The 22,800-nt window shown below is 37.1% G+C and overlaps 2 protein-coding genes across 2 annotated transcripts in view; one reads left to right on the top strand and one right to left on the bottom strand.

Moving 5' to 3' along the window:
• cradd (CASP2 and RIPK1 domain containing adaptor with death domain) overlaps positions 1-22,800 on the bottom strand; it is a 102,306-nt gene that overhangs the window by 51,605 nt on the left and 27,901 nt on the right. The window lies entirely within an intron of this gene.
• LOC120534019 (structural maintenance of chromosomes protein 5-like) lies at positions 1,550-2,142 on the top strand. Its single transcript, XM_039761238.1, has 3 exons — positions 1,550-1,584; positions 1,661-1,769; positions 1,861-2,142. Exons 1-3 carry the CDS (start codon positions 1,556-1,558, stop codon positions 2,128-2,130), a joined length of 408 nt encoding a protein of 135 aa, XP_039617172.1. The 5' UTR covers positions 1,550-1,555; the 3' UTR covers positions 2,131-2,142.

Here is a 22,800-nt window from a genome sequence, read left to right as displayed (position 1 = left end):
AAGGTACGTTGTATATGAAGATTTTTAAGCTTTATTTTAAAGAGTGGTTGTTTTAAATGTGCTGTTTAACATTTTCTAGGGGATAAGCATTTACATTGAAAATCTTTATGTTACCGGACTTGGCTTGCACCCTATGACTGTGATCCATTGCAGTCCTTTCCTGTAAGTGTACCATCCTTTAAAAAACAAGTGATCATAATGAATTTTTATAGAAATTTAGCAAGAGTTCATATACTGAATACTTAAAAATACAATTCTGCTTCAGACTGATGCTCAGTGGATGGACATCATAGTTCTCCCTCTCTGGACACCTGGCCATTTCCAGTTGTGTGTAAGTCTTATTTTTTGCCACATACTTTTACAATTTTGCAGTGTGTCTGTGATCTATTCAAATTTTGATGACACATTTTCAAAAATCTTTGTTTACTGTATTATTTATGATCATTCGCAATGACATTGTTTGCAAGTTTGAAGTCCTGAGCAACTGTCTTTTAGGTACTGAAGCCACGTATAAGAGAAATCCTCTTTCTTGACCCATTATACACAAAGGCAGCATTTGGTGGCCAGCAATATGTTTCACTTTTGAGGTCACATTTTTATAAGCATGTTTGGTTTGTTCCAGAGTTTTCAGGAACCTGTTCAGTGTTCCAGGTTAAGTGCAACCCAGATCATGTTCTGTTGATCTGGAGTGTTCAAACATACAGTACATTCACATGCTTGCTTATAAGCTATATCAGCATGATGCATCACCTCTTGATTCTTTTTCTCATCTTCACATTCTGATCAAGTCAATGATGCTCTCTTTAGATGAGAGTTTCACACATTAATAGGCTTTTCAAAATCTTCTAGTGTTTAACATAAAACACCATTAAAAATCAGTTTATAAATTATGCCAACCTGAAAATAAAACTGAAATTGCTGTGTATGACACACTTTAACCAACTGTGAGCATGTGACTGTACTTTTACATTTTGTTAATTCTGTCGAGGCTGTGTTCCTAAGGCCTGTACTTAAAGTTGGTGCTGTTAGAAATTAACATTTCACACCCATCATGATGATGTCTGTTAACCCGTGAATGTAATTGTCTTGGAAAAAGGAATCTTGCAGTGAAGATCATTCCAGGGCATTGGTCAGTGAAAATAGCTTTGACTTGAAGGTATGTAATGGGGTGTGTGTTACATGAATTACGCTAGTCTTCTTTTAAGGGATTTTATTAATGAGCCTTTATTTTCACTGTAATATAGGGTTTTCCGAGCCAAGACTTTGGAATTGACTGTGGGATCTTCATGCTAATGGTTATTTTTTCTGTTATTCAGTTTCCCTTGAGATTCATACAAAAGTTAAATTAAGCTCCAAAACAATGTAATTTTTTGTTGTTGTTGTCCCAAACAGTCTGCTCTCTACGTGGCACTGGATGCACCATTTGATTATACTATAGTTAGTATCCTATTTAATTTGAGAGCAATGGAGTCTTGAATCTTTTGAAAGTTGTTAAATATGTTTCATATTGATATTTTACAGTCAGACATGCCCTACTTGGAAATGGTGGTGCTTGATGTTGATGGAGAACTTTGATCTCAAGAGGTATTTATATTTTGGCTTCTGTACTATACTGTCTCAAGGTTTAGACACATTAACAATATCAAAATTTTCTGTTAAGCTATGGCAAGCTTTTTGCACACTGGAGAGAGGACGCCAAAGCTGTGCTTCAAGGACAACATGTGCCCATTTTTAGACTGAAAAAGCGTAAGTTACCGGAAGTCAGTCAGGTCAGTATTTTAGTGACTTTTGACTCGCTGTTAAAATAACTGTTCTGCATCAGAGAATAGCTAAGTTTTTATCCCCATTTGCTTGACACAGGAGCCAGCAGTTGTTCAAGATCTGCATACTGCTGTGCAGTGGGTTGTCCAAAATAAGGCGCTTTTCCATGGACACGTAACCATGCCAAAATATCTGTCCTTAAATAAAGAGGGCCAGCAGAGGGTCTTAAGAGACATGCTGGAGGAAGAAGACACTGAAGCAAAGGACTTCTTCTTCTTTGTTTTTCAGTGTGCGGAGGACATGGAGCACTTTCTGAAGGCTTGTGTTGACGAGCAGGGACTAAGGGTCAATGCTATGTTTGACATTTAATGGACGGAGGAAGACACTGGCTGTTTGTTTGTTTTTAATGTGTTGTTTTTCAATGTAAATACAAAATTACAATTAAACTTATTTCAAAATTTTGTTCACTTGTTTCCATGTTCATACCTACAGTATATACTACTAGAAGTTAAAATATAAGATTATAGTGTAAATGTAACCGCATTTTTTATACTTGTACCTTGTAATCAATAATATTTTTATACATTTTACGCATTAAAAAACACTTAGAACCATGTATATTTCTCAGCAAAATCAACAGTAACAAAAACGCATTTTAGTTTTCACTGTCAAAGTCGATTGTTCTTAATTTATCTATTTTAAGTACATCCTATATTTTTTTAAACCTTTTATTGTGTTCAAATTTGAAGTCACGTGTTTCCGCCGACTGTGGAGGTCACACTGACCACTACAGTGGTGTGAAAAACTATTTGCCCCCTTCCTAATTTCTTATTCTTTTGCATGTTTGTCACACAAAATGTTTCTGATCATCAAACACATTTAACCATTAGTCAAATATAACACAAGTAAACACAAAATGCAGTTTTTAAATGATGTTTTTATTATTTAGGAGAAAAATAATCCAAACCTACATGGCCCTGTGTGAAAAAGTAATTGCCCCCTTGTTCAAAAATAACCTAACTGTGGTGTATCACACCTGAGTTCAATTTCCGTAGCCACCCCCAGGCCTGATTACTGCCACACCTGTTTCAATCAAGAAATCACTGAAATAGGAGCTGCCTGACACAGAGAAGTAGACCAAAAGCACCTCAAAAGCTAGACATCATGCCAAGATCCAAAGAAATTCAGGAACAAATGAGAACAGAAGTAATTGAGATCTATCAGTCTGGTAAAGGTTATAAAGCCATTTCTAAAGCTTTGGGACTCCAGCAAACCACAGTGAGAGCCATTATCCACAAATGGTAAAAACATGGAACAGTGGTGAACCTTCCCAGGAGTGGCGGCCGACCAAAATTACCCCAAGAGCACAGAGACGACTCATCCAAGAGGTCACAAAAGACCCCAGGACAACATCTAAAGAACTACAGGCCTCACTTGCCTCAATTAAGGTCAGTGTTCACGACTCCACCATAAGAAAGAGACTGAGCAAAAACGGCCTGCATGGCAGATTTCCAAGACGCAAACCACTGTTAAGCAAAAAACATTAGGGCTCGTCTCAATTTTGCTAAGAAACATCTCAATGATTGCCAAGACTTTTGGGAAAATACCTTGTGGACTGATGAGACAAAAGTTGACCTTTTGGAAGGCAAATGTCCGTTACATCTGGCATAAAAGGAACACAGCATTGCAGAAAAAGAACATCATACCAACAGTAAAATATGGTGGCGGTAGTGTGATGGTCTGGGGTTGTTTTGCTGCTTCAGGACCTGGAAGGCTTGCTGTGATAGATGGAACCATGAATTCTACTGTCTACCGAAAAATCCTGAAGGAGAATGTCCGGCCATCTGTTCGTCAACTCAAGCTGAAGTGATCTTGGGTGCTGCAACAGGACAATGACCCAAAACACACCAGCAAATCCACCTCTGAATGGCTGAAGAAAAACAAAATGAATACTTTGGAGTGGCCTAGTCAAAGTCCTGACCTGAATCCAATTGAGATGCTATGACCTGCATGACCTTAAAAAGGCGCTTCATGCTAGAAAACCCTCAAATAAAGCTGAATTACAACAATTCTGCAAAGATGAGTGGGCCAAAATTCCTCCAGAGCGCTGTAAAAGACTCATTGCAAGTTATCGCAAACGCTTGACTGCAGTTATTGCTGCTAAGGGTGGCCCAACCAGTTATTAGGTTCAGGGGGCAATTACTTTTTCACACAGGGCCATGTAGGTTTGGATTTTTTCTCCCTAAATAATAAAAACCATCATTTAAAAACTGCATTTTGTGTTTACTTGTGTTATATTTGACTAATGGTTAAATGTGTTTGATGATCAGAAACATTTTGTGTGACAAACATGCAAAAGAATAAGAAATCAGGAAGGGGGCAGATAGTTTTTCACACCACTGTATATGCCCACAATAAATTATATTCTAATGGAAAATGTGGTTTAGAGACTATTTATTGTCATATCTCCCACAGAAGCCCTTAATCCAGCTCTCTTACTTAAACAAGGGCCAGGAAATAAACATATCTGTGTGTTTCTCTGCCATGGTGCACGAAAAAAAAAAAAAAAAAAGTTTAAAAATGACCTTCGTTTTAAATATTTCCATGTTGTAACGCATAGAAAGTGCCAACATGATCAGTGTAAGCGGACTAGTTGATTACTAGAATTATAAAATACTAACGTCACATTTGTATATGAATAACGCGCGGCGTGCACTTGCGTATTGAAAGGATACGTCATGGATCTGTTTAACGCATGCGTGAATGCTTGACGGCGGTTTCCGCCGACTGTGGAGGTCACGTGTTTCCGCCTACTGTGGAGCTCCACAGTGTCTGCAGCCAGACCCCTCTCACAATAAGACTGAGTTTGCCCGCACTACGTCTACTTCCGCCCTTCCTCCGCCATCTTTCCTGACGTCATCGATCACATCATCTCTCACGACTCCTTCCCAGCATCCCTCCACTTCCGGCTCCTCCGCGTATATGAACTCTATTGTTTATATGTTTGACCGTTTATTTTTTGAATATACTGTGGAATACCGACAATATACGGGGCCGGAAAACCGCAAAACTTATTGCTGTCTTCTCTCTCTCTCTTTTACAACAGATGTTCTTCAAGGAGTAACACACATATATTGTTTGTTCTTCTGTACTTACAAGTGTTGCAGTTCATGATATTGTGATAATTAATATAACACATATTCAGTGTGTAAACTGATATCAACTAATCTGTGGTAGATTTTACAGGACACTGTAATCTTGAACTGATATTTTTTAATAGATTTTGATGATAGCCGTTAGATGATGAAGGTGAAGTAAGGTGAAATAAATGCTCTCTCAGGAATGAGCTGGTAAAAATAACACAGATGCATTTTGATTGGCCATTAAATAGATAAAACTGTAGTTATGTATGTTTCCAATGCAGTAATAATATAGCTGAATACATGAAATTATGTTTAATACATCATACTACCATAAACAATATAAGGCATGGCACATAAAATGTATACATTCCACATATAGTTAAACATTGACAAACTTTGCATTTATACAGAAACACAAAGCTTTATTCACAGCCAGGCACATGCACAGACTCGCCTCTTGTATGACTAGTGCGCAATCCTGCCTATTTTAGTACTTCCTAGAAAATAAATTAAGAGAAAAACATAATGTCACAGAGTCTAATGGTACAGGAAGTTACCTTTCCAGGATTTTTTGATTGATGTGTACATTATATGAAAAAGATGTTTATAAAATAAAAAAGGATAAAGTATAAAAACAGTATAACTTTCTATTTATTGAAAATATTGTTTAGATGTGCATGTAATACTTTGAGTTTAAAATTTCTCGTTTCAACTTTGTACTAATGTTTGAGTATGTGTTTCTCAGGGTTCACAGATCATTTCCTTTAACCATAACTTTTACATAACATAACGAGTCTGTGTTTTATAAAAAAGATAAAATCTACTTTGTGAGAGAGGCACTACACATTTGGAAGTTCAGATAGGAAAAAAATATAGTACAGTAAAACTAAAAATCAGATGGGATGAATAGAAGCTTGCAAACTAAAGTCACAGAAGAAGAGCAAGTTTATTCTGTATTACATTTGCGAAAAAGTAATTTAAACTAGCAGCCTCTGTGGCTGATAACAATAAGTTCTAGTAAAATTGTTATGTGGATAGATTACAGAAAAATGTACATGTCCAACCAACATGCAACATTTCACCATGAATAACAAAGGTGCATTAAAATACAAAATTTAATTTTTGAATGGCCACTCCCACTGTACAAAAAAAATCTAGTTATAGTAGCAAATATTAGTACATTAGTTTGAGATTTTTAAGCCTTTTAAATTACAAGAGCTAGCTAGTCTAATTCATCAATCTGAGGCTGATGGAACTGTAGGTGCGTTGGGCAGATGTGGTTAATGTCTATTATTCAGATGACAGTCAGAAATACAATATACAATAATATTCTCAAACCCTCTTAACCAAGTCCAGGATCATGGAGGCCCACAGCCTATATTATATTAAAATTTACAGCAGTAACATAGGACCAAAATATACTACTTACATACTTAAGAGAGAAATCAGAATTATTTTAATAAAAGACTGAAACTGCACTCTGATTAGGTGAGCACATGATATTCTGAGGCCATGTCTTATGTGGCCAAAATTCAATAACACTTCAACTCTTAACAGGAGACCACAGTGGCAAATCACCTCATGTGGTCAAGAAACATACAGTACCTAGAAAACACCTAAATAAGAGGAAATCTGGCATTGGGTACTTACCTCCACAGGTAACCTGAAGCCATGTGCTAAATTCTTTGATCATAATACGGTGTACCTTCCAAAATAAGTTTTTATACTGGAATCTCCACAGAACATGATTACAAAACCAATTACTACAGCATGGAAAGCAGCCAGTGCTTCTCAGTAGTGCTTCATTTTTCTTTTTTAGTTATAGCGCTAACTAAACCCAAAAGCCAGCCCAGAAGATACTTAAAAGTTCCATAATTTTAGGTTACGTTTAGATGATATGAAATTCCTCAAATGAAGCTTTATTCTTTTGGGAGTTGAAAAAAAATTGTTGTGCCACCCTTATCCACAATCTGCTATCAGAAGTCTCTTTAGGAACAAATAAAAACAAAACAGGTGGAAACAACAACTTTTCCATCAGTACAAGTTCCACATACAGAGCAAGTAAGTTTATAAATTTCCCACAGGGATCCAATAGAAAAATGTATTAGGAATAAAACAGGAAGCAGACATAGCTGGGTTCTGCTTGGTTTCTGCTACAAGAAAGCAAAATTCTTTCTAGATACTGTATGATCCTGGTTGTTCAGCTACAAATGAAGATCATACAAAAAACCTTTAAAAGTATTTCATTAAATTGAATTTTTTAATACAATTACTGAACAGAGATAATTTGAGCTTTGTTCTGAATTTAAATAGATTCTGAAGTCTTTAAAGTTTTTTTTTTGATAACTTGTATTTCCTTGTAGCTCCTAAAGCAAGATAACAAAAAACTCTTTCTCTAACTTTAAGTTATTAAATCTTATGCATATGAAACAGTAAAGCTCATTACAGTACTTACTGCACATTTACTTAATAGGTTAAAGCTTTTTTTTCATTGAGAGTCGCAAATCTCATTTACAATCAGAGCACTGGCAGTTAAGTAGCTATGCCAAGGCCACAGGACAATGATGGAGGACTAAACTGGAAAACCTCAGGTTTACAGTCCAACGCCTTAACCACAAAACCACTAAATGCCAAAAAAATAACATTGTTATATACAATGAATGCTTTCACTTGATCTGAACTTGTCAAAAATCCTTAGAAATGAACTCTGGCAAGCAGTTACATTACTCTAATGTAAATGTTCAGTCACAGTTTCTGAGGTTATTAAATGCAGTTACAACAATGACAGCAACAACAGAAAACTGAAATGCAAGGAAACTGATAATATCTAAGTACACCATATTCTTTTAAAAAATATTTGTAATGTAAACAAGTCAAAATAAAATATAGTCAGTCAGTCACAGGGTCACGGGGTGTCTGCTGGAGCCAATCCATAGGCTATTGGTAAATGAGAACAAGAATGTAAATTTTTTATATTACAGAATTAACAGAAATTCATGATGCACAAATATTTCATATAACCCTCATTACAGTTCACTAAAAGAGACAAAATGCAGCCTGAATTTGGCAGCTTGTGGTTCATTAATTTCTAAAAATTATAACTCACCCCTAGATATTATAATCTTCTATTTGAAGCACTCAACAGTGGGATGAATCTTTAACATTTAGTTGCTACTAGGTCTTGGCTTCAGGTAATAAATTGTGATTGCCAAACACTACACAAAGTTAAAGGATATGTTTGGCAATTTTCAAGTGGGAATTATTTCTTTGCAATCACTGTACAGTATATATTAGTTTGCAACATGAAAGAGTGTTCTAAAGTGAAGTATATTTTAAAAATTGAAAAAAATAAAAAGAGTGAAGGGAACCGGGGTCCTATTATAAAGAAAACCTTTAAAAGTTACCAAATAAGCTGAATCTGAAGAAGTAAAAGCCTTACATATTTCTGAGGCATGTTAGGGACAACAATCAATAATTGAAATAATGAAGTTTATCAGGGATACTTGATCCTGTTTTCTCAAAATAAGGATATATTTATTGCTCATTTACCTTCTTGCAGTGGCCATCGTGGGTGAAGTCCTGACAAGCCAGTGCCTTACCCAACTCATTATATTCTGTGTTATTTTACATAGCCTACAGAGTAAGATGGACATCGAATAGCAGTGTAGTAAAAACAGCACATGGGTTTTTACTGTACTTTGTACACATAACAATAGTGATTACACTACATTGTGTTTTTAATAAAATCCTTGGATTTTTTTTAGTCACCTTTTACATGGCATGTTGAGTACATGCACAAAAAAAATTAAAAAGAAAGAGTGTACAGTAAAGCAGACTTAAGCACCACACAGACTGGTATCAATCAGTCTGAAAATAGAACATACACATTCCATGTACAACCTGGTGCTTTGTGGCAGGAATGACAGCGCTGTACTACCACTCTGCCTATGCTAAATCATCTGTACTGAATTTACTTATGTTCAACCACATCAAACTTAGGTGACCTGGCATTGTAAAGTAGCACAACTGTGTGTGTGTGTGTGTTTGCTCTGTGATGGACTAGCGCCCAGTCAAGGAATTGTTCCTATCTTGCGCCTCTGATGCTTGCTGAGATAGGCTTCAGCTGCCCCGCAGCACTGCTCTGGATAAGTGGGATACGAAGATGGATGGATAGATGAATGGATGCCCATAACATCTGTTCAGTTCTTGTCACATAAAGTGCACGCTATGTGCAGGCTCAATATTCTTTCTCACTGAGGCAGATGTGTAGCAGTAGCAGGCAATGTGAAATAAAGAAATAAACTTCCATATAGTGAAAAAGTATAAGTGATTGCTAGTGTGACTTTTTCAGTTACTATTGTCTAGTTATCTTCTGAACAGAGACAGCAATTCACAACAGGACATCAACATTTAATGTCAATAATGGTGCTTGTTAATGACTTTTCAAGGTGAATCTATGCCCCAGATATGAAAGGGTGCCATGGAAGAAGGCAAATAGGGTTGTTGATAAAGCTCACAGTTTTCTATGGTAGTTTTCTATGGTTTTCTTTTTTACCCTTCTTAAAACAACATGGATATGCTGTTTTTCAATAAATTTATAATATCAAGACACGGACCGATACTCAATAACATTTTTGACTTGGAAAAACTGACATATTTGGTAATCTTTAAGGTTTTTATTTATAATGGGACTCTGAGATCATTCACCTGCATTACAAAATGCAAGTTATTTTTTAAAATGTATACACTATGCTTCACTTTAGAGCACAGTTTCACATGGCAAACTAATATATACTAAGATTGTGAAAAATTAACTGACTTGATAAATACTGAACATATCCTTTAAGTCTGGACCTTGCCTGAAAATGAGATCATTTATCCAAACATAAATTAGGACTTAAAACCCTTTTCAGTTTTTGTGTCAGATACATCTCAAAAGCTGAAATAGCTTAAAATATTTCTGTCTTGCAACCTGCCAAGCAACCAGTACTTCTGAAGCCACTCAATGCAGTTTTGGTGTAAAATGTGTGAGTTTTCTGGTCATGTGCGAATGGGCCATGACTATGGTTATTTAAAATAATATGATGAGTGTTGCTGCTGCTGCTGTTACTTCTACCTGCAGTTCAATGAGGTTAAAAAGTAAATTACATAAATGAATCATTCAGCTCTTAACAGAAAATTTACCTTGATATTCTCCATAACCGTTGTTTTGTCTTTTTTAACATTTCATAGCAGAAGACTGTATATGACAAGCACACAAAACCAATTGTGCACACATGCTAATGGAAACACATGATGAACAACTAATTGTTAGACTATAAAAAATGCCTATTTGAAAAATGTTTTTATGGCTTTTTTTAAATTAAACATGAGCTACCATGTTTGAAAAGATTGGTCTCTATTAGTTCAAAATAGGGACTGCAGGGATTTCTTTCTACAAAAGAGAGGTGGATACAAATAAATGACCAATCACTGGTGAGAGGAAAATCAGTCAGAACTAATGGAAAATAAACAGCCATTGGTACATGAAATAGGAAGATAAAAAGATCAAAAGCAAAAAAGTCAAACTTTGTATCTCAAAATTGGTAACAGCAAGAAATCCTAAATGATTAATTAGAATACCGAGATGTTGATTACTACAGAGTCAGTCATGAAACTAAATTTAAGGTTGTTTTAAAGTAATTTCCTACATAGCATTATGAATAGCACATGTACATGGGCATTTATCTTTAGAACCTGTGGTATAACAAGCTACATGTAAACAGAAAAAGTAAAAGCACCAATTGACATACACAGTTCAGGGCACTGAAGTTCCACAAATGCAACTTCCACTGCCACTGCTGTTATTGCTTTGGCAATAGGGATAAGTTGAACACTAGTTTTAAGACATGCATTTATTGAAGTTGTCTAAAGGCAGCAAACTTAGAAATTACAAAGATTTGAGTATGGCAGATCAGGAGAGGGAGTTTGATACTGTTTTACAGTTTGAATCAGAGTGGGACAAAAATAGTTTTTGAAAACAAACTACTTGCCTGCAGAGCAGAAAGGCAACACATTACCCTTGTAACAACATAAGGCGGTGTTTGATAGAAGATATTAGTGTGGGTGTATTTTACATTGCAAATATTCTTGCTGGGCTTTCCAGCACAAATCCTTTCACCTTTCAGAACAATCTAAGTTCCTGACTAATAGAAAAGGCATTTCATAAGATGCTTGATTCAGCCACTTTTTCTTGAATCTACATTTAGAAATTATACTGGATGTTATCAGCTGATTATCAATATAATTTCAACCTTTAATCTAATTGACATATACCTTCAATTTCACTGTCTACAAGATTCAACAATCCCTCATAAAGAGACAGAGTACCTAATTAATCCATTACAAACTGAAGAATAACACACAATGCTTTACATAGTGTCTAATTCTACATAAGCAAATCAAAGGACTTGCTCATGGTCTCAAAATATGTTAAGTGCTTAAAAGTGAATCTGTAATGTTGTATTTTTCCTTCTAAATCCTAAGGCATTGAAGTTCACTTTTTAAAATAATTCCACACATTTCATACATCAAACAACTTGTATAACTATGCACCTAGACAACACTTTTTATAGTATTTTGCATGGTTTACCATTTTTTCTCAGAAGACAGTGGCAGTCTTTTGACTTACAGGCTGGAAGGCTATTAATTATAAACAGATTAAATATGTTGGTGCATCTAAGAAAGGTTTACAGCCTGGAGTATTGCCTTTATTCACATTTCTTATAATATGCCTCTATTGATCAAAACTGTCATCTGTAATTGGTGCATGAGAGCACCGAAATATATGGAGGCAAAATTCCTTTGTGAAGTCGTGTAAGGTCAACCGATTCCTACAATTCAGTGTACCCACAGACCTCAGGCTAAATTAATCCCACAACTACATCTGCTCAATAAATTCCAACATTGCTGCTCTTCCATCTCAATGTCACTACTTCTAAATACATTAATAATGTTTGACAAAAGACCTTCTTTAAACATTCTGAACTCAAGCAGTGCTATATATTTAAAGTTGGCAAAAATCCAGATGTTAAAATACTGTAACAATGCATGAATTTCTGTTTTATATATCAATCCTTTAAAATATAGTTCCTTCAGTAGTTTTTTCACATTTTGCTTTTTGTCAACTCAAACTAATGTTTAGATAGTTTTTTTTAATGTTCTAATCCAGTAATTTTAGAATATCAAGGAAGAAAAACCAATTCTGGATTTTCTGCACAAAATTTGTAGCATAAAGTCTAAAAAATCTTGACCTCATAAGTATTCACCTTTTAAGTAAATTAAAAAGGAGATTTCATGTACAACCAGTTAATTTGCATGGGTACCACCTATAACCACTGAGGTTTGGTAAAATTATTTCATGAGCAGTGCACCTGTCTATATATGGTCTTACAAATGATGACTAAAACTTGAAAAAATAAACAAAGCACAAATCACATGTTTAACTAGACAATGAACTTAATGTTAGAATTATTGCTAGATTCCAAAACTCATTTATTTCTTCCATCCATCCATTATTCAACCCGCTATATCCTAACTACAGGGTCACGGTGGTCTGCTGGAGCCAATCCCAGCCAACACAAGGCAGGAAACAAACCCCGGGCAGGGCACCAGCCCACCGCAGGGCACACGCACACACACACACCAAGCACACACTAGGGACAATTTTGAATCGCCAATGGATTTCTCAAAGTTTAAATTTCAACCCATGATTGTAAAAATAATAATAATAAAAAAAATAATAATTATCCCACAGGTTTTCAGTTAATAAAATGTGAAATTCATGATGTTATTTCAAGGCAAAAAAAACACCTCTATCCCATCATTAATTTCAAGTTTAGGCATGCTTTAGGTGTTTGATACTTTAATTAATCAGATGAAACTTTCAATATACAGTGGTGCTTGAAAGTTTGTGAACCCTTTAGAATTTTCTATATTTCTGCATAAATATGACCTAAAACATCATCAGATTTTCACTCAAGTTCTAAAAGTAGATAAAGAGAAATCAGTTAAACAAATGAGAAAAAATTATTATACTTGGTCATTTACAGTCATGTGAAAACATTAGGACACCCTTTGAAAGCATGTGGTTTTTTGTAACATTTTTAATAAATGGTTATTTCATCTCCGTTTCAACAATACAGAGAGATTAAAGTAATCCAACTAAACAAAGAAAACTGAGGAAAAGTCTTTTCAAGATCTTCTGTAAATGTCATTCTACAAAAATGCCTATTCTAACTGAGGAAAAAGATAGGACACCCTTGCCCCTAATAGCGAGTGTTACCTCCTTTGGCTGAAATAACTGCAGTGAGACGGTTCTTGTAGCCATCTACCAGTCTTCGACATCGGTCTGAGGAAATTTTACCCCACTCCTCAATGCAGAACTTTTTCAGCTGTGAGATGTTTGAGGGGTTTCTTGCACGTACAGCCCTTTTCAAGTCACCCCACAGCATCTCAATGGGATTCAAATCTGGACTTTGACTTGGCCATTCCAGGACTCTCCATTTCTTCTTTTTCAGCCAATCTTTGGTTGATTTACTAGTATGTTTTGGGTCATTGTCATGTTGCATGGTCCAGTTCCGCTTCAGCTTTAATTTTCTAACTGATGGTCTCACATGTTCTTCAAGCACCTTCTGATACACAGTAGAATTCATCGTGGATTCTATGATGGTGAGCTGACCAGGTCCTGCTGCAGCAAAGCAGCCCCAAACCATGACACTTCCACCTCCATGCTTCACAGTTGGTATGAGGTTCTTTTCTTGGAATGCTGTGTTTGGTTTACGCCAAACATGTCCTCTGCTGTTGTGTCCAAATAATTCAATTTTGGACTCATCTGTCCAAAGAACATTATTCCAGAAGTCCTGGTCTTTGTCAACTTTATCTCTGGCAAATGTCAGTCTGGCCTCGATGTTTCTCTTGGAAAGCAAAGGTTTCCTCCTTGCACACCTCCCATGCAAGTTAAACTTGTACAGTCTCTTTCTGATTGTAGAGGCATGTACTTCTACATCAACAGTAGCCAGAGCCTGCTGTAGTTCTCGAGATGACACTTTAGGGTTTTTGGAGACCTCTTTTAGCATCTTGCGGTCTGCTCTTGGGGTGAACTTGCTGGGGCGACCAGTCCTGGGCATGTTGGCAGTTGTTTTGAAAGCCCTCCACTTGTAGACTATCTTCCGGACAGTGGAATGGCTGATTTCAAAATCTTTTGAGATCTTTTTAAATCCCTTCCCAGACTCATAGGCTGCTACAATCTTTTTTCTGAAGTCCTCTGACAGCTCTTTTGTTCTCACCATGGTGCTCACTCTCACTTCAACAGTCAGGAGCACACCAAACTAAATGTCTGAGGTTTAAATAGGGCAAGCCTCATTCAACATGCAGAGTAACGATCTACTAATTATGTGCACCTGGTGTGATATACCTGTGTGAGATCTGAGCCAATTTAAGAGGGAATACATGTGAGGGTGTCCTATCTTTTTCCTCAGTTAGAATAGGCATTTTTGTAGAATGACATTTACAGAAGACTTTTCTTCAGTTTTCTTTGTTTAGTTGGATTACTTTAATCTCTCTGTATTGTTGAAACGGAGATGAAATAACCATTTATTAAAAATGTTACAAAAAACCACATGCTTTCAAAGGGTGTCCTAATGTTTTCACATGACTGTATTTATTAAGGAAAATGATCGAATATTATATATTTGAGAGTGGCAAAAATATGTGAACCTTTGTTTTCAGTATCTGGTGTGACCCCCCTTTGCAGCAATAACTGCAACTAAACATTTCCAGTAACTTTTGATCATTCCTGCACACCGGCTTGGAGGAATTTTAGCCCATTCCTCCGTACTGAACAGCTTCAACTCTGAGATGTTGGTGGGTTTCCTCACATTAACTGCCAGCTTCAGGTCCTTCCACAACATTTCGATTGGATTAAGGTGAGGACTTTGACTTGGCCATTCCAAAACAGTAACTTTATTCTTCTTCAACCATTCTTTGGTAGAACGACTTGTGTGCTTAGGGTTGTTGTCTTGCTGCATGACCCACCTTCTCTTGAGATTCAGTTCATGGAGAGATGTCCTGACATTTTCCTTTAGAATTCTCTGATATAATTCCATCAATGTTCCATCAATGAAGGCATGCCACCCTGGCCCAGATGCAGCAAAACAGGCCCAAACCATGATACTACCACAACCATGTTTTACAGATGGGAAAAGGTTCTTATGCTGGAATGCAGTGTTTTCCTTTCTCCAAACATAACGCTTTTCATTTAAACCAAAACGTTCTATTTTGGTCTCATCCATCCACAAAACATTCTTCCAATAGCCTTCTGGTTTGTCCACATGATCTTTAGCAAACTGCAGACAAGCAGCAATGATTTTTTTGGAAAGCAGTGGCTTTCTCCTTGCAACCCTGCCATGCACACCATTGTTGTTCAATGTTCACCTGATGGTGGACTCATGAACATGAACATTAGACAATGTGAGAGAAGCCTTTAGTTGCTTAGAAGTTACCCTGGGGTCCTTTGTGACCTCGCCGACTATTACATGCCATGCTCTTGTAATGATCTTTGTTGGTTGACCACTCCTGGGGAGGGTAACAATGATCTTGAATTTCCTCCATTTGTACACACACTGCCTGACTGTGGATTGGTGGAGTCCAAACTCTTTAGAGATGGTTTTGTAACCTTTTCCAGCCTGATGAGCATCAACAACTCTTTTTCTGAAGTCCTCAGAAATCACTTTTGTTTGTGCCATGATACACTTCCACAAACATGTGTTGTGAACAGCAGACTTTGATAGATCCCTGTTCTTTAAATAACACAGGGTGCCCACTCACACCTGATTGTCATCCTATTGATTGAAAACACCTGACTCTAATTTCACCTTCAAACTCGCTGCTAATCCTAGAGGTTCACATACTTTTGCCACTCACAAATACGTAATATTCGATCATTTTCCTCAATAAATAAATGACCAAGTATACTATTTTTGTCTCATTTGTTTAACTGGTTTCTCTATATCTACTTTTAGGACTTGAGTGAAAATCTGATGATGTTTTAGGTCATATTTATACAGAAATATAGAAAATTCTAAAGGGTTCACAAACTTTCAAGCACAACTGTATCTAACTTTTACAATCACACATTTGAGTCAGGGAATTAGAAATGACAATGCAATTTTTTTTTAATACAGCAATACACAATGGCTATATAAAGGAAAGGTGACTTTACATCATCCTTTGAATATAACAGACATGACTACAGTTGTCCATCCAACCATCTTTGAAAAGACTTACCAAATTCAGTGTTATGGAGAACATGTGCCTATCCTGGCTATACTGGGTATTATGCAGACCTTGGATTGGGTGTTGTACTTTCAAATGTCCACAACTACACATAAGGGACCAATTTTGAGTGATTAGATCTAATCTATGTGTCTTTGGGATACAAAAGGAAAATCAGAATATCCAGAGGCAACTCCACACATAATGTGCTAGTAACACTTGTATCAAGTTAAAATCTAGACATGCTTTATACCAAGTTAGTATTATGAACCTGAGGCTTGTCTACAACTGAACAACCATGACATGAACTACTCCATGTATTCATTCCACAATACAATTTAGTTAGTTTGAAAACCTCCAATAAATTGGAAAAAAATGTGAATTGTTCCCTTCATATTGCCTTAAAACACAAGACAAATATCTGAGACAGGGTTAGCATATCTACTAAAAAGCACACTTAATGGCTAACGTTAACCAGCACATAATACATTTGTATCACCCATTGGGATTTTGAAGCCATTGTTCATTTGCTTAACAACTAAAATGTAAACAAATATAATCAAAGCACATACAGCATAAATTATATTCTTACAAGAGTAAATAGAATGCAGACTCCAGATACAAGTAATTTCTACTGTAAACCCCAGTCCAGATCAATGGCTAATTGTGGAGTAACACATACAGTCATGGCCAAAATTATCGGCACTCCTGGAATTTTCCCAGAAAATGCACCATTTCTCCCAGAAAATTGTTACAATTACAAATGTTTTGGTATACACATGTTTATTTCCTTTATGTGCACTGGAACAACACAAAAGCAGAGAAAAAAAGCCAAATCTGACATCATGTCACACAGAACTCCAAAAATGGGCTGGACAAAATTATTGGCACCTTTTCAAAATTGTGGGTAAATTGTTTTATTTCAAGCATATGATGCTCGTTTGAACTCACCTGTGGCAAGAAACAGGTGCTGGTAATATAGCAATCACACCTGAAGCCAGTTAAAATGGAGAAAAGATTTTCATGTTCCTTTGTCCACTGTGCGCAACATAATCAAGAAGTTCACAACACATGGCCCTGTAGCTAATCTCCCTGGACGTGGATGGAAGAGAAAAATTGATAAAAGACTGCAACGAAGGATAGTCCAAATGGTGGATAAACAGCCCCAATCAACTTCAAAACATATTTAAGCTGTTCTGCAGACTCAGGGTGCAACAATGTCAGCTCAAACTATTCGTTGACATCTGAACAAAATGAAACGCTATGGCAGGAAAGCCAGGAGGACCCCACTGCTGACACAGAAACATAAAAAAGCCAGACTGGAGTTTGCCAAAATGTACTTGAGGAACCCAAAATCCTTCTGGGCGAACGTCTTGTGGATAGATGAGACCAAGGTAGAGCTTTTTGGTAAAGCTCATCATTCTACTGTTTACAGAAAATGGAATGAGGCCTACAAAGAAAAGAACACAATACCTACAGTCAAACATGGTGTAGGTTCTAAGATGTTTTGGGGATGTTTTGATGCCTCTGGCACTGGATGCCTTGACTGTGTGCAAGGCATCATGAAATTTGAAGACTACCAAAAAATATTGGGGCGCAATGTGGGCCCAGTGTCAGAAACCTGGGTCTGCGTCAGAGGTCATGGGTGTTCCAGTAGGACAATGACCCCAAACATACCTCTAAAAGCACCCAGAAATGGTTGAAAACAAAGTGCTGGAGAGTTCTGAAGTGGCCAGCAATGAATCCGGATCTAAATCCGATTGAACACTTATGGAGAGATCTCAAAATTGCCGTTGGGAGAAGGCGCCCTTAAAATCTGAGAGACCTTGAGCAGTTTGCAAAAGAAGAGTGGTCGGGAATTCCAGTTGAGAGTTGGAACAAGCTTGTTGATGGTTATAGGAAGCGCTTGATTTCAGCTATTTTTACCAAAGGGCGTGCTACCAAATATTAAGTTAAGGGTGCCAATAATTTTGTCCAGCCCGGTTTTTGAGTTTTGTGTGAAATTATGTCAGATTTGGCTTTTTTCTCTGTTTTTTGTCTTGTTCCAATGCACATAAAGGAAATAAACATGTGTATACCAAAACATTTGTAATTGCAACAATTTTCTGGGAGAAATGGTGCATTCTCTGGGAAAATTCCAGGGGTGCCGATAATTTTGGCCATGACTGTATGCATAAGCAAAAAAAACAAAGTCTTGTCACTTATGGGAGACATCTTGAAAAATAGAAAAGTTGGATTATTCTTCAGATCAAATTTTATTTGTTACATACAGTGTAAATTGTAGTGAAATGTTCAGTTACAGAATTTCAAGAGGAGACAAAGGTAAGAAATGAGGCAAACGGTTGGAAACATTAAACCATCAGGAGTTTGTGACTATACTACATTTTTTTCTATTAGCGCATAACCTTGCAGTTTCGAAAAAACCAACACCTGCATATAGTCATTAAGGTCATAATACCAATTATGATTGCTTTTTGAAGTTAATAAAAGGAAAAATAAAAAAGCCCTACTTGTGTAAAGACCGGTAGGCCCACAAGTCTACCTGTGTGAGTCCACCGAACAAGGCAACGGACACTCCAACTTGACTAAGGTACCACTTTTCTTTCCTTTCAATATCTTAAGCATGTGTCAACAATTCATTCCTATCCTTAACCTTAAGACATTTCTCTCACACCTTTAATAGGAGGAGAAACCCAGACAACCTTTGTCCGCTACGTCAAGCCACAATTTCAGACACCCTCTTTACCCTCTTCTCTGAGGTCAACAGAGCAGACTCTATTCTAGCTTTGGCCACCCAAAGGAGTCTCCAAGTGCTGGCTCTGACAGATACATGGATTCAGCAAGAAAACACAGTAATATCTACACCATTTTCATCTGCCTTCAACTTCTCCCACTCCTGACGCTCCACAGGTAGGGGTGGGGGGGGACAAGCATTCTTACATCGAAGTGCTGAAAATTCACCTCTCTGGGTAATGTTTATATTCCTGTCTGCAACTCTGCAATAAATCAACTGCACAACTGTCTTTTTGAACTAAGATCCTGAATGGCTAATAATTTTCTTGATCTGAATCAAAATAAAACAGAGGTGCTTATAGCAGGTCTATCAGCTAAAGCCCAAATTGGTCTTGGACTTCTCGGCTCTTTCTCTGTCTTTTGCAAACCTCAAGTCTGCAATCTTAGTGTTATGTTAGACAGTAACCTCTCTTTTGAGAAACAGGTTAATTCTGTAGTCAAGAGTTGCTTTTTCCAGCTTCGTCTATTTGGTAAGATCAAGCCTTTTTTATCTGCTAGGGATCTTGAGAAAGCTACTCATGTTTTTATCTTTTCTTGTCTTGATTACTGCAACTTGCTGTATTCTGGGATTAGCAAATCCCTGATACGCAGGTTACAGTTGGTCCAGAATGCTGCCGCTCGCTTCCTGGATGAGGCAAGAAAGTATGATTCTGTCTCTCCAATATTAGCTTCTTTACACTGGCTGCCTGTCAGTTTTCGAATTGATTATAAAATCTTATTACTACTTTTTCAAATCTTTACATGGGTTTGCTACTGCATATTTATCTGAATTGTGTGCTTTACACCAGACATCTAGAGTGCTTAGATCTTCTGGTCAGCTGTCTCTTGTTGTCCCTCGTACCAAGTGTAAGACTAAGGGGGACAGAGCGTTTGCAGCTGCTGCTCCTCGCCTGTGGAACACAGCATAAATGAGTACATCCTCTTTAAAAAGTACGAATTTAATCAGTAGCTCAATGAACAAAAGAACAATTTCCAAAATTTTCACAAGGCTGAGTTTTATTGAACACTTGTTTAACTCCATAACATGAAATTAAGGTTAATAATATAACTTAGATCAAAAAATCTTCAGTTTTACTCAAATTGGTTGAAGCAAAAATGAATACACCCCGCAACAAAAACTACTGCATCTAGTATTTTGTATGACCACCGTGATTTTTAAGGACAGCACCAAGTCTTCTAGGCATGGGATGAACAAGTTGGTGACATATTGCAACATCCATCTTTTCCATTCTTCAAGAATAACCTCTTTTAGAGCCTGGATGCTGGATGGAGAGTGATGCTCAACTTGTCACTTCAGAATTCCCCACAGGTGTTCGATTGGGTTCAGATCAGGAGACATACTTGGCCAATCAATCACCTTCACCCTGTTCTTCTTCAGAAATGCAACAGTAGCTTTAGATGTGTGTTTTGGATCATTGTCGTGTTGGAAAAGTGCACAACAACCAAGTGCACGAAGTGATGGCAGCATCTTCTCCTTCAGTATAGAGCAGTACATTGTTGAGTTCATGATACCATCAATGAAATGCAGCTCCCCAACACCAGCAGCACTCATGCAGCCCCACATAAGGACACTGCCACCACCATGTTTCACTGTAGGCACTATGCATTTTTCTTTGAAATCCTCACCTTTACGGCGCCATACAGTTTTGAAACCATTAGTTCCAAAAAACAGTGATCTTTGTCTCATCACTCCAGAGTATAGAGTCCCAGAAGTCTTCATCTTTTTCAGCATGGGCCCTAGCAAATTCTAGGAATGCTTTTTTGTGCATGGACTTTAGGAGAGGCTTCCTTCGTGGACGATACACATGCATGTCATTCCTCTGCAATGTGCGCCGTATGGTGTCACGGGAAACGGTCACTCCAGTTTGGCTTTCTACTGCTTTAGCTAACTGCAGTGAACTTGCATGCCAATTTTCTTCAACCGTTCTCATCAGAAGACGCTCCTGTCGAGATGTTAACTTCCGTGGATGGCCTGGACGTCTCTGTAAGAAGGTTGCACTTCCATCTTTCTTAAATTTTTGGATCACTTTTGCTACAGTATTTTGACTGATATGTAAAGCTTTGCTGATCTTCTTGTAGCCCTCACCTTTTTTGTGTAAAGTAATGATTTCCTTTCTCAGATTTTTTGACATTTCTCTTCCATGTGGAGCCATTGCTGACAGCATGAAATAGGAAGGGCTTTTCTTTGTTAAGTAATGTCCTTTTATAGTCACCTGTCTGTTGGACACCTCTTAAATGAATCATTAGACTCGCCGGTTGAATGCCTGTTAATTAGAATTTTGTAGTCTTAAGTGTGGCTTTTCTCCTAAGGCTATAATTGGGGTGTACTCATTTTTTCAACATGGGCTTGAATGAATTTGTTAGGAAAATCACTTTTTTGTGTGTGCAAATTAACAAATCTTGTTTGCAATCAATGGCCCACATTTGTGGGAGTATTTTGTAGTACAGTATCTCATTGAAAAAATGTTTATACTGAAAGGAAACTAAAGGTTTTCTGACAAATGTAGTGGGGTGTACTCATTTATGCTGAGCACTGTACATATACACACACACACACACACACACACACACATTATATATAACAGGTGCGAGCAACTGTTGCTTAGGGTGCTAGAATCCATCGAGGAAGAAAAATGAAAAACATTATTTGTACAAAATCTTAATTTATCTATCCATTCCTAAATAATTAAATGGGCAGGGTATTTCGTATCAGTGCAATACGCTGCTTGTTAAAATGGATGACTTCCGCTCTTACGTGCACTTAGTGCTGCGTGAGTATTATGAACTATCGTATCTGTTGAAGTTCTATTTAAATTTTAAATATAAGTAATTTTTATTTAGTCGACAGAAATATCTTTGGTGGGAACGTAAGTTAAATTTAACAATCATTGCATACATTTTTCTTCACCATAGAAATTTAAAGACTAAATTCAACTTCCATTCCTACCAAAGATATTTCTGGCGACTAAATAGAACCTACTTATATCCAAATTCGAGCTACTGAGCTGTCGCCTGCCTGCCTGCCTAAGTCACCCTCGCTTCGCTCTTACTTTTTTACCATTCATTTAATCATGGCTAGTCGCGAAAAAATTAGTATGGCTTTACCAAAACAATTATTGATGGCGAATAAAGTATCCATTATTCATAAAGCTTCAATTGGTGATCTGCTTTTCTGCATTAACCTCATATTTTTTCATACTTCTTCTCAAACCAAGGGGGTGTGAAATCGGCCTCGTCAGTCACAGGGTAAAATGAATCGGGAAGCGCTGATATATATGTACCTGTGTGTGTGTGTGTGTGTATATATATATATAATATATATATATATATATATATACTGTATATATACACACAGTATATTTAGATATGCTTACATTTAAAATCCGCGATAGAGTGAAGCTGCGAAAGTCGAAGCGCGATATAGCGAGGGATTACTGTACTAATAAAAGGCAAAGCCCTCATTGACTGACTGACTCACTCACTCATCACTAATTCTCCAACTTCCCGTGTAGGTAGAAGGCTGAAATTTGGCAGGCTTTTTCCTTACAGCTTACTTACAAAAGTTAAGCAGGTTTCATTTTGAAATTCTACACGTAACGGTCATAACGGTCGATAACGGTCAACAACGTCCGCCATGTTGAACTTTCTTATTTATGGCCCCATCTTCACGAAATTTGGTAGGCTGCTTCCCTGCGCTAACCGAAACCAATGTTCATACTTATTTCGGTGGTATGACGCTACTGTCAGCTGCCATATTGAATTTTACAACGTCACTAATTCTCCAACTTCC

Source organism: Polypterus senegalus, chromosome 8 (assembly GCF_016835505.1).
Source record: "Polypterus senegalus isolate Bchr_013 chromosome 8, ASM1683550v1, whole genome shotgun sequence".
Taxonomy (NCBI): Eukaryota; Metazoa; Chordata; class Cladistia; order Polypteriformes; family Polypteridae; genus Polypterus; species Polypterus senegalus.
This window is presented reverse-complemented; position numbering and strand designations above follow the sequence as displayed.